The 13,471-nt window shown below is 36.1% G+C and overlaps 1 protein-coding gene across 12 annotated transcripts in view; it reads right to left on the bottom strand.

Moving 5' to 3' along the window:
- The window catches only part of CCSER2 (coiled-coil serine rich protein 2), a 178,617-nt gene that overhangs the window by 84,114 nt on the left and 81,032 nt on the right, over positions 1 to 13,471 (bottom strand). For all 12 annotated transcript variants that reach the window (XM_032266929.1, XM_032266932.1, XM_032266933.1 and 9 more), the window contains one exon: positions 2,039 to 2,234. In XM_032266929.1, the coding sequence (XP_032122820.1) occupies positions 2,039 to 2,234 (196 nt within the window). The remainder of the gene's footprint in view (positions 1 to 2,038; positions 2,235 to 13,471) is intronic.

The raw sequence follows: 13,471 nt of genomic DNA, 5'->3' as shown, positions 1-13,471 counted from the left end.
TGTATGAATTTTTTTTGAAAACTATGTATATATATCACATTGATTTTTTTAATTCAGTAAAATCAGAAACAAATTTAAAGAGGCAATGACATAAAATTTTGAACTCAGTCACCTTTTAACTTCTATTAGCATTTGGGAAACTTTAAAGATGACCTAAAAAGATGTTGCAATTTTCTTCTCATAATTTTGTTGTCATCACATAAACAAAAAATAAAGTCAATTTTATGAGTGTGTAGTACCTAAGATTTCAGAGGCCATAATAACAGAAAAGAGCCATTAAAAGATTTACAACTTTAGGGCCGGGCACGGTGGCTCAAGCCTGTAATCCCAGCACTTTGGGAGGCCAAAGCGGGTGGATCACGAGGTCAAGAGATCGAGACCATCCTGGTCAACATGGTGAAACCCCGTCTCTACTAAAAATACAAAAAATTAGCTGGGCATGGTGGCACGTGCCTGTAATCCCAGTTACTCAGGAGGCTGAGGCAGGAGAATTGCCTGAACCCAGGAGACGGAGGTTGCGGTGAGCCAAGATCGCGCCATTGCACTCCAGCCTGGGTAAAAGGAGCGAAACTCCGTCTCAAAAAAAAAAAAGAGATTTACAACTTTATATAAAGAACCTCAAAAAAACACTTTTTAACTCTTATGGTACCAATCATTGGTTACCAATTCACCTATTACTGCCTGAATTATGCTACTTCTTTCATTATTAGAGGTGGGTTGGTCTTATTAGCTAATATTTAGTCATACTTCATGATTCAGGGCAGTACACCAAAATACAAAAGATGGTACATGGTATAGCTAGTACAATGATTGGTTCACAGTGGATATCTGACATATTTTACCTATTTCCCACTATTCCCTACCACCTCTTCCCTATGACACTAAAACTCCTAATCAAAAAATCATCTCCCAAGACCAGCAAGCAGAAAAACACTATATAATAATGCCTATTTTCCAGTTACAGTTAAACTAGGCTGTAAGCTCAATGTCATAATCTATTTCTACCTCAAGAGAAATCAAACATTCCCAGATGCAAAAAGATTCTCCACTCTTTCATTCTTTAGCACAGAGAAGTTTCTTTTTAAAAAGTAGTCATATATCCACAAGACTGGAGAGTAGTACAGAAAATCCATAACTGAGTAACAGGAAACAATTTACCTGACTTTAACAGAATATTTACATTCACCATCATTTCTAACACAGGAGCCAAATTTCACTTCAACTAGCCTTTCGTGTGCATATATCATGTGTTTGGTTTTGATGGCCACCAGGAATTACAAGACAGAGAGCAAACTGAGCAGCAAAGTCAGGCTGTTCTGTCTCAACTGTAGTTTTAAGCTAATGTTGGCTATTGTATGAAGTATAAATATAGATTTAAAACCAAACAAAAGGTATCTATAACTTAAAATTAGTGCTTTATTCCTTGGTTTTCTGCTATACATCTGACCTTGTCTGTAAGCGCTAAATGCTTAAAGTGCGTGCTACTGAATCAGATGCTAGGTTCCAACATCAGCTTATCCCGTGACTTTGGACAAGTGCATCTCTGCTACGAGTCTAGACTTCTTCGGAAAAAAAAAAAAAAAAAAAAGGCTGGAGAATATTAAACTTGAAGGTTCCAACCAAAAACTAAATTATATGATTATATAAGCAAAAATTGTTATTTCTTATTTTCTACTTAGCTCAAATCAGCATAGCAGCCACTGAATACTGAATGCCTACTATGTTTCAGGAATTGGATTGGCCAATTTACAACTACTATTTCTAATTCTATCAACAACCTTACAATGTAGGTATTATGGAAATGAAGAAACAGAAGCAGAAATTGGCTTACCAAATATTATACAACTCATAAATGCCAGGGACTGTGTAATGAGACTATGATGCAATATCCCACAGGTTTTTTCCACAGAGCTTTCTATTATGTACTGTTTACAAGCACTATTGTACAGAAATCTAAAAAGACATTAGTAACCCTTAAAAAGTAAATCCATTTTACAATTCAAAATATGAGAGCTGGAAACGCTCATTATGTACTCACCTGATGCAGGAGACGTTTGAGTTTGAGTAACTGAGTTTTTACAGCAGTGCAATCCTGAACCATGTGTCGAAGGGTCATCTCATCCAGTATCACTGTATTTTCTGGTACATCAACAAACATCTTCTGAGCCTGGAAAAAGGGCATCCCTCCATAGCTTTCAAAATGACCCAAAGGAGATTCTCTATAGGGAGAGCCTCTGGAAGGGCAGGGAAGAAGGTGGAGGGAAAACATATACAATATAATTTCAGAAATAAAAAATGAAATTATTACAGTGATTATTACAAATCATTTACCATTATCATCAAGCCTCTGACTTGTACTCACCTCAGTCACTAAATGTGAGTACACAGTTTCCACAAAAGGCGTAATCAGCTCTAGTTCATTAAAACAATTATCTTCTATATCCCCCATCCTTTTTGTATTTTACACATTAGATGAATAAACCTTCTTTAGGAACCCGGATAGAAACAAAATACTCTGGAAAGACCTCATCTGAAAAAATTAAACTTATTCTTCCTTTTCTGCACTGACTGTTGTTCATTAGTTTTTGACTTTGACCTCTTAAATTGTGCATTTTTTAGCCCCATAACGATGTTATCAACATTAACTCTCAGTTTGTACACATCCTTGGATTCCCATTTCTTCTGAGTCCCAACAGGCAATTAAGACAATTTTTTTATTTTTGATTTTACATTATTGATAAAGCATGTTTTCCAACAAAGTTTAAATAAGCTTTTATAAAGGTTTTCTATACACAACATATTTCCTAATCTTACAGTGCATTAAAAAATCTACTCTCAGTGAAAGCCCATCTGCATTAAAAATACAAAAATTAGCCAGGCCTGGTGGCACATGCCTGTAATCCCAACTACTTCAGAGGCTGAGGCAGGAGAATCCCTTGAACCCATGAGGCAGAGGTTGCAGTGAGCTGAGATTGCACTGCTGCACTCCAGCCTTGGTGACAGTGTGAGACTCTGTGTCAACAACAAAAAAACACTACTCCAAAAATTGTTACATTTCCCTTCAGATTCATACAATAACATAGATGCTGAATAAGAAAAAAATTAAAAGTAATGTGTTTCATAGGAGTAAAAACTAAATATTTTAACCAGAAGTCATAGTTACAGCAATTTCTTAAATTGTGATGAGAACTTTTTTTTTCTTTCTAAGACGGAGTGTTACTCTGTCGCCCAGGCTGGAGTGCAATGGCATACATAATCTGGCTTACTGCAACCTCTGCCTCCTGGGTTCAAGCAATTCTCCTGCCTCGCCTCCTGAATAGCTGGGCTTACAGGCACCAGCTAATGTTTGTATTTTTGTAGAGACAGGGTTTCACCATGTTGGCCAAGCTGGTCTTGAACTGCTGACCTCAGGTGATCCATCCCCCTCAGCCTCCTAAAGTTCTTTGCTGGGATTACAGTGTAAGCCACCGCACCCTGCCAAGAATTTCTAATATATGTGAAATTGCTCGCTCTCACTCTCTCTCTCTCTCTCTCTCTCTCTCTCTGTCTGTGTGTCTGTGTGTGTGTGTGGTCAGCTAGTTAGCTAGTAAGTAGAAACAGGGGTTGCCCAGGCTGGTATTGAAGTTCTAGCAAAATGTCAATAAATAAGACAGTGAAAAAATATTCTCTCCAATATAATGGCTATTTTAACATCAAGATTAAATTCATAATGTATTAAATATGCAAAAATCCCAATGAATTAAATTTCAACCATATTGAAAACGTAGAAATATGGTTTCTACCAAATTTTCTAGCTTTTGACAAATATTTCCAAATCTCTGAACTCTCAAATATTCAGTATGAGGTCAATTTTCACAAGATTATTTTTCTCTGAAACTACTTCTCATAAATTCTCACAAGTACTTCAGGCCTGACTTTCTTTTAACCCAAGAAAAAGATTTTTAGAAATTTTAAAACTGTTGCTCTTGAATCCTATTTATTTTTCAACTTCTTCCCTCACCACACGTGCCTCCCTCAGAGTGGATTCTTAATTCACACCTAATTAACTGAGATTCCAAAAGTATGCTAAACTCTCATCTCCAAACCACAACCTCTGGGGAGTCTTTGCCAGTCTCTCCATTCTGCCCTCCACTGCACACTCGGTCTAGATAATTCTTCTTCATCTTAAATTAGTTGACACTACTTCAGAGAACACTTCCTTAAATCCCTTAAGGCAGTGTTTGGCACTTTCAAAGCTGTTTTTATAGAGACCTATATAGTGTGACCCATTATAGTATTTATTACAATATATTTTTTTGCAATTCAAGCCAAATTATAAACTCCATGAAGGAATTAACTGTGTACTGCATCTGAGTTTTGGTTTTTAAGTTTACTTTATTCAGGGTTTTTTGCTTTTTGGGTTTTTTTGTTTGTTTGTTTGGTTTTTTGTGTTTTGATTTTGTACTGAATGGGTAAGGAACATGTATTTTAACCACTAGAATTTTTTTTTTTTAAAGTTTGTATCTCCAAGATTCTAAAATTTTGTAGCTGTCACATGACAAAAGCACTGCTTTAGAAGTGTAATCTGAATAGTTAATAATCAAGTTAAAATGTACTTCTTATTTTGCCAAGTGAGAGACAGATAAGAATCAGATATGGAATATGGACATATATTAAGCTGACATAAAGGTGATCCAAATGCATGGAATTAATACATTTAAAATGTTTTAGGAAGAGTCAACAAGTCTTGTTCACCAGCTGAAACAAAGAACTGGCATCTAGAAAAGCCACAACAGCCGCTCTCACCTCAGATTCAGGTTTAAATCCTATCTGACAGTAACTAGCTATTGAAAATATTTATTATCTTTGGGCCATAGTTTCTTTAACTCTCAATGTTCTCTACTGCCCACTGGACAAATTTATATGCTTTGGGTTGCATTTCAAACACCTCCACCATGAGATTCAAAATTAAACCTGCATTTATTCCTAGTACTGAAATGCTGCTTTCTTCAGAAACCCCTTCCTGATCCCCTCAACTAGATAAAACTCATTTTATGATCTTTAATTTCTTTCACAGCATAAACTAAAGAAACCTATATACTTATCAACTCTAATTGGATTGTAAGCCCTTTGGAAAAAAGAGTTACATCTTATTCATTTTAATGTTACCTGCATAGGTCATTTGAATTCAAATTCAGTTGCCACTTACAAGCTACACAACACACAGCACAAATTACTGAATCCCTCTATGCTTCATTTTCTAGTCTATAAAATGGGCATAATAACAATACTTATCTGCTTAGATTAGTATAAGATTTAAATGAGATAATATGCGTTAAAGTACTTGGAGTAGTACATAATATACAGTAAATATTAAATAAAATAACTTACTATCATATTATCAATAGTTTCCAATCTCTTTATCTTGAAACATTTCTTCAAATAGAAGTATCAAAAGAATACTATAATGAACAACAATATACCCTTCACCTATATTTACCAACTGTTAAAATATTAACACATTTGCTTTGCATCCATGTATATGTCACTAAACCATCTGACAGTAAGTTAAAAGGGAGATAAAATCCCACTGGGAGGAAAAGTTTTCTGGGGGAAAGAAATGAATATAACTGAGAAATCTAAGAGACAGAAAGAAGCAAAGATGGAACAGAAAGGAAAAATACAACAGGGATTACTTTCAGAAAATTAAAAGGAGATTGTGAAGATAGGAGGGAGAGGGAACACAGGACAGAAAGATAATGAAGATTTTAATATCAGAATTTAGATTTCAGATTCTGAGGTGATGATGCCAGTCCCACATAAGAAAATAAATTTTAAAATAGGAAGTAAAATCACTTTCTAAGACTAAAGACACAAATCCAGCGGCAAATGTGTAAGAAGGGCAATAAAAAATAAGAGATGAAAGGAGAATTACTGGACATAATATCCCACATTAAGTTGACAGGGATAAATTTGTACTTCTATATAAATTTTAACATTCATGAATTTCTAACAGAAAACTCTGGTAGTGAAAGCAACAAGAAGACTGCAAAGCTGTTGTGGCATGAACACACTAGAATGCTAGCCATGTGTCAGTGAAGTGAGGTCTTATGTGGCCAATCATAGCCCAGGCAGGTAAGTAAATATGAAGAAATGAACCCTTAGAGATATGGGCAAAGGCAAAAACAAGTTCAGTGGTTACAGAAGCATGAGAAATGAAAGCCCACTGTCTCCAATATTATTTAATAATTTTAAAGTGCTGCCAATAAAATCAAAAAGAAAAAAGAATAGGATACAGACAAACTACAGAAAAGAAAACCTTTACTCAAACTGAATTCACATATAGAAGAACCTGATATTAAACCCACAAGCATAAAAAAATCATTGTTGCATAATTATTTATTACACTTTTAAAGGAATTTCTCCAAATTCTATGGCTACACATATACTTACAAACAACTTTATTCTCCCTACTTCCAACAGAACTTCTTGATTACTAAGATGTGAGATTTCATGTTATTCTAAAAGTCTGTGATTCATAGGTTAGACTGGCAAGTGCAGGGGTGTGTGGGTGTGTGAGAGTGTGAGTGTGTGTGTGTGTGTGTGTGTGTGTGTCTGCATGTACACGTGTGTGGGGTGAGGAGAGGTTTTTCTTCATTTCTTATGTAACCTGAGTCACAGTCTTGATTTCACAAAACCATTAGTGTTTCTTTTCTCACCATTAACAAAAACTTTATGCTAAAAGTTAAATGTATGTATTTTTATGTTTGTGGTAATATTTTAACACAATCCCAATCAAAATTTCAGCAAGTTATGTTGAGGATGCTGGCAAGGTGATTCTAAATTTTTTATTAGAACAGGCAAAAGACCCATAACATCTGAAACAATATTGAAGAAGAAGAAAATTGAATCACTAACACTACTCAACTTAGAGACTTACTACACAAAGCTACAGTAATCAAAATGACATGTGTGGTATTGGCAAAAGAACCGACATACCAACTGAACACAATAAAGAGCTCAGAAATAGACCCACATATATATAGTCAATTGATCTTTGACCAAGGAGCAAAGGCAATTCAATAGAGCATAAAAGATAGTATTTTCAACAAATGAGAATAGAACTGGACATCCACAAACAAAATAATGACTTTAAATCTTTCACAAAAATTAAGTCAAAATGGATCATAGGCATAAATGCAAAACGCAAAACTGCAACATTCCTACAAGATGAAAGGGGAGAAAATCTGGGTGAACTTGGATTTGGCAATGAGTTTTCTGGACATAATATGAAAAGTGCAACCCACTTAAGAAAAAAATGGATGTTCGAAATAAAAATTTAAAAAAATATGTTCCACAAAAAGTACTATCAAGAGACTAAGACAAGCCACAGACTGGAAGAAATTATTTGCAAAACATACATGATAAAGAATTGGTATCTAAAATACACAAAGAATTCTTAAAACTCAATAATAAAACAAATAACCCAATTTTAAAATGGGCAAATAGCTAGAGACCATTATTCTAAGTGAATTAAAGCTGGAACAGAAAAATACCACATGTTCTCACTCATAAGTGGGAGCTAAACATTGTTCTCATGACAAAACGATGGTACCATAGACACTGGGGACTACTAGACAAGATGGAAAGAGGAGCAATGGCTCAAAAACTGTTGGGTACTATGCTCACTACCTGGGTGATGGGATCATCTGTATCCCAAACCTCAGTATCACACAGTATGTCCATGTATATGTGATACAAACTTGCATAGGTACCCACTGAATCTAAAGTAAAAGTTGAAATTATAATAAACAAAATAGGGCTGGGCGTGGTGGCTCATGCCTGTAATCCCAGCACTTTGGGAGGCCGAGATGGGCGGATCACCTGAGGTTGGGAGATAGAGATCAGTCTGACCAACATGGAGAAATCCTGTCTCTACTAAAATTAGCCGGGCATGGTGGTGCATGCCTGTAATCCTAGCTACTTGGAAGGCTGAGGCACAAAGATTGCTTGAACCTGGGAGGTAGAGGTTGCAGTGAGCTGAGATCATGCCTTTGCACTCCAGCCTAGGCAACAAGAACGAAACTCCATCTCAAAAAATAAATTAGTTAAATTAAATTAAATTAAAATGAACAAAGATCTGAACAGATATATCACTAAAGAAGATATACAGATGGCAAATAAGCATGTGATAAAATGTTCAACATCATTTGTCATTAGGGAACTGCAAATTAAAACAACAATAAAATACCACTATATACTTAATGGTTAATGATGTCCAAAGCATAGAACCAAAGGCTAATGAGGATGGAGCAGCAAAAGAAGCTCTCATTCATTGCTGGTGGAAACACAAGATGGTAAAGCAACTTTGGAAGATGGTTTGGCAGTTTCTTACCAAATTAAACATGTGCTTCCTATATGATCCAGCAATATTGCTCCTTGATATTTACCAAAATGAGATGAAAATGTACATCCATGCAAAAATCTGTATATAAATGTTTATAGCAGTTTTATTCATAATTGTTAAAACTTGGAAGCAACCAAGATATTTTTCAGTAAGTAAATGAATAAACAAACTGTAGTACATCCATACAATGGAATATTATTCAGTAATTTTTTTTTGAGACAGGGTCTCTCTCTGTTGAACAGGCTGGAGAGTGGCGTGATCTTGGCTCACTGCAGCCTCAACCTCCTGGGCTCAAGTGATCCCCCCACCTCAGCCTCCTGAGTAGCTGGGGCTATAGACATGTGCCACCACACCCAGCTAATTTGTTTTTTTTTTTTTTTTTTTTTTTTTTGGGTCAAGACAAGGACTCAATATATGCCCAGCTGTTCTTGAACTCCTAAGCTAAAGCTATCCTCCTGCCTTGGACTCTCAAAGTGCCGAGATTCCAGGCCTGAGCCACCGCACCCCGCCATTTTTGTTTGTTTGTTTGTTTGTTTTTAATGAGATACCAAGCCACAAAAGGATGTAGAGGAACCTTACACGTATTTTGCTAAGTGAAAGAAGCCAATCTGAAAAGGTTACCTACTATCTGATTATAGCTATCTGACATTCTGGAAAAGGCCAAATTGTGGAATCAGCAAAAAGATCAATATTTACCACGAGTTCAGAAAAACAAGGGAGGGATAAATAAGTGGAGCACACAGAATTTGAAGGGTAGTGAAACTATTCTGTATGATACTATAATGGTAGAGATATGGCATTATACATTTGTCAAGGCCTATAGGATATACAAAACAGAGTGAACCCTAATACAAACTATAAATTTTAGTAAATAATATCAATAGTGACTCATCAATTATAATACCAAAATCATGCAAGATGTTAATCACAGGAGAAACTGTATGTAACAGAAGGTGAGAAAGCACATGAGAACTCTATTTTTGCTCAATTTTTCTGTAAACCCAAAGCTGCTCTAAAAAAATAAAACCTATTAGTTAAAAAAAGAAAGAAAAATAAAGCATGACAAATGAAGAGAAACACTTCCAGAATGACAGAGATTTCTAAAACTCCATTCTTCCATTAAAGCACTGAGAACACTGGCAAATCTGTCAAAATCAACTTTTTCAAAACTCTAAAAATCAGCCAAATGCTTACAACAACTAAGGAGCATTTAATCAATAAACACTGCCCAATCTCAGAGAGAAGAGCAAGCTCAAGGCATTTTAATTTATCCAATAGTCATGCCCATCTCCTTAGCTTTGCAGTGACTTGAGAACCAAAAGCCTTACAACAAGCATGGCAGCTGTGAAATCCAGCAGTTAGCTGGGATTGGGGGACAAAACGGGTTTAGAACTCTCCAAAAAGCACCACTCCCAAAGAACTGCTATGATTTGCTCTATCTGGCAGCTCCCTAGAAATAGCCCATTCTCAAAAGTTGATTTGAGCTGATTCAAAGCTTGTTCAGTACTTCCCTTATCCCTAATGCACTGCTTAAAATCTCAGCTGCCTGAAATGGCGATATAAATTGGGACAAACAAGCAGCTGAATAGAAATCATAAAATGAAAACCTGAGGAAAGTAATGTCCACAAGAGGCTTTGAAAGCTCCAATATAGTCTTGGGAATACAAAAGAACATCTGCATGTGTAGGCTATGTATATGCCAAGGAAATACCAGAGAATTCCCTAACCTTCCACCTTTGGCTAACTTTGAAATTCTGAACAAGCAGGAAGTGAAGGCTAAGGTAGAGCTGCAAACTGCTTACGGGGACTGCAGGCGTGCCTACGCTGCAAACTACTAGGCAAACACACAGAACCCCCTGGTGAAGGCTGAGAGACTTACTAGTTCAAGAAATTCAATGAAATCTCCATCCAACCATTAGCTCACCACTAACCAACCCAAGCAAAGACTTCAAATATTTTTTAAAAATACAGACTTTTTACAGAATCTGTCTAGAAAAGTCAGTAAACAGCCACACACACAAAAAATAATAATAATAACAAATCCTGGCCAGGGAGAAATCTGATTTAAGTAGTTTTCACATTATTTGTATTTATCTTTTTCAATTTTTTTGAGACAAGCAAGGAATGGCGCTCATATATTCTCTTAGTTAAGTGGCTAGAGCAAAGTAGGGAGAGGTAGAAAGAACTTAATGACCAAACGTGTCCCAAATTTGATGAAAAACATTGGTCTGCATATCTAGGAGGCTCAACAAACTACATATATGATAAACTAAAAGAGAGTTGCATTATAATTTAACTGTTGAAAGCCAAAGAAAAAGTGAAAATCCTTAATGCAGAAAAAATGGGAGGGACTCATCATGTGGAAGACATGCTCAATAACATTAACAGCTGATTTCTCATCAGAAAGCATGGGGGTTGTTAAAAGATTACAAGGAACACTGTCAATCAAGAAGTCTACATCTGGCAAAACTATCCTTCAAAATAAAAGAGAAATTAAGACATTCCCAGATAAACAAAAACAGAGAGTTTATTGCTGTTACACCTTCCCTACAAGATATAGTGAAGTAGGAGACTTAAACACCTCACTTTCAATATGGACAAAACAACTGGACAGAGATATATGAGAAAGTAGAAGATTTAAACAACATTATAAATCAACAAGTTAAAAAAGACATATAGAATCTCTAAAAAAAATTAAATTAGCAATCAAAAAAACTGCCACAAAGAAAAGCCCAGGCCCAAATAACTTCACTGGTGAATTCTAGAAAACATTCAAAGAAGAATTCACAAAAATCCTTCACAAACTCTTCCCAAAAGTAGAAGTGAAAGGAATACTTCCTAATTCAATCTGTGTGGTCCTGATATCAAAACAAGACAAGGATACCTCAAGAAAGAAAATTTAAAAAAAACTGACTACAGACCAATATTTCTTGAGAATGGATATACACAAAATCCATATATATATACACAAAAATCTTCAATAAATATATATGCACAAAAATCTTCAACAAAATACTAGCAAACCAAATCACGCAGCATACTAAAGAATTTTATAGCATGACCAACTGGAATTTAGCCAAGAAATGCAAGGTTGGTTCAACATCTGAAAGGCAGTCAATGTATTACTCCACATTAGTAGAATGAAGCAGGAAGAAAAGATTACGTCCATAGACACCGAAAAAGTAATTGACAAAATCCAACATCCTATCATGATAAAAACACTCAACTATTCATGAATGAAAGGGAACTTCAAACTGATAAAAAAATCTCTTTAAAAATCCACAGCTAATATCACACTTAACAGTAAAATATCTGAAATATTTATTTTTCCCTATTATCAGAAACAAGACACAGTTATTGGCTTTCACAAGGTTGTAGCCATAGTAATTACTCAAAAGATAAAAAGAAATTAATCCAAAATGGAAAGGAAAAAGTAAAACTATTCGCAGATAACGTATTTTGTATATAGAAAAATCCCACAGCAGGGGTCCCCAACCCCCTAGCCAGGGACCAGTACCAGTCCATGGTCTGTTAGAAACCAGGCCACATAGCAGGAGGTGAGCAGTGGTCCTGCATGCAAGCATTACTGCCTGAGCTCCACCTCCTGTCACATCAGCTGTAGCCTTAAGATTCTCACAGGAGCACAGATCCTATTATGAGCTGTGCATGCAAGAGACCTAGGTTGCACACCCCTCATGAGAATCTGGAGTTTCATTCCAATCTCAAAACCATCGCCCCAACCTCCTGTGAACAATTTGTCTTCCAGGAGACTGGTCCTTGGTGCCAAAAAGATTGGAGACTATTGTCCTACAGGACTAAGCAAACAAGAGGGTTAAATGACTCAGGTACATGAACGCTGTAGCCACTGCCACTATGCAGCAAAGCTTTTAATAAAGAGGGAAAGTGGGCCAAGGGCCAAGCCTTTTGTAAGCTCCAGGTAGGAACCAGTAAACAGGAGTTGATACAGCCAAATGCACTAAGTCTCAAAAAAAAGAAAAAAAATGGACTTAACATTACTTCCTTTAAAAGTGACAATAAGGAATGAGGACAAAAACCCCATCTCTAAACAGGAAAGTATTGGGTGATTGGAAAATAAGAATCTTTGGTGTAAAAATGTTACTGGGGAAGTAGTATATTTGGGAAAGACCTAGGTTTCAGTTAGGATTAGGAGGATGTAGCTGAAGAGATGAAGAATGTGAGTTTGCTAGAATATGAGAGAATTCCAGATAGCGTATCAACAGGTGTAGAAGAAAAAAAAGGTCTGGACATAAAAGAGGAGTGGAAGATTAGGCCAGGTAAAAAGACAGAGCAGTATTATAATGAGAACATGAGAGGTTGTATTAGTTCTCAACCACTAGTATTCCCAATACCCCTGAGTTGTGAATAGGACATGATCCTAACTAATGACATTAATAATGGGAATTAAGGGACTGAAGAAAGCGAGGCAACACTCCGTAAGTCTTAAAATGGGAAAAGGACTTTTGCACATACAATACTGAAAAGGCCCTGGAGCTAGTACACTCAAACCTTTTTAATATTAATGCACAGAGATAAATTAATAGTTTTAAGGTAAGGGGTAAGGCTCATAATGGAGGAGGCTTCTTTTTGTACCACCCATCCCATAACTTGCTCGAGTGGATCTAGGTGTCTGAAACTCAGCACCAACGCCCCAAAGCTTGAGGGTTTCAATAAAATTATCAACCAGTGTACCTCAGCCCAACTGTTGGGAAGTTCTGTGCTAAGTCAGTCAAATTAGCAACCCCTAAGAATGCTGCGCATTTTTCTCTCCTCAGTAAAAATCACTCGTGTGGATTATCCATACCATAGTCCCTTAAAATACACTAAGTAGAAGGGATTTGTGATCATACATTTTGGAAAATGGCTACATATTACACTTTTTACCACCTTTTGCAAAATCACAGTATTATAAAAGCACAGTGGAGTCCGCCATCTAGAAAATGCTTATAATCTATTCATTCTCATACTCATTTGACTGGGGAACCTCTTTTACTACAACTGTTGACATCCAAGGAACAGTTTTTTTTAAATGTTGCTTAACTTTTCTGACAAATTATTTCAGGAAAA

Source organism: Sapajus apella, unplaced genomic scaffold (assembly GCF_009761245.1).
Source record: "Sapajus apella isolate SASKATOON/1434 unplaced genomic scaffold, GSC_monkey_1.0 scaffold163, whole genome shotgun sequence".
In the NCBI taxonomy this organism is placed as follows: Eukaryota; Metazoa; Chordata; class Mammalia; order Primates; family Cebidae; genus Sapajus; species Sapajus apella.
This window is presented reverse-complemented; position numbering and strand designations above follow the sequence as displayed.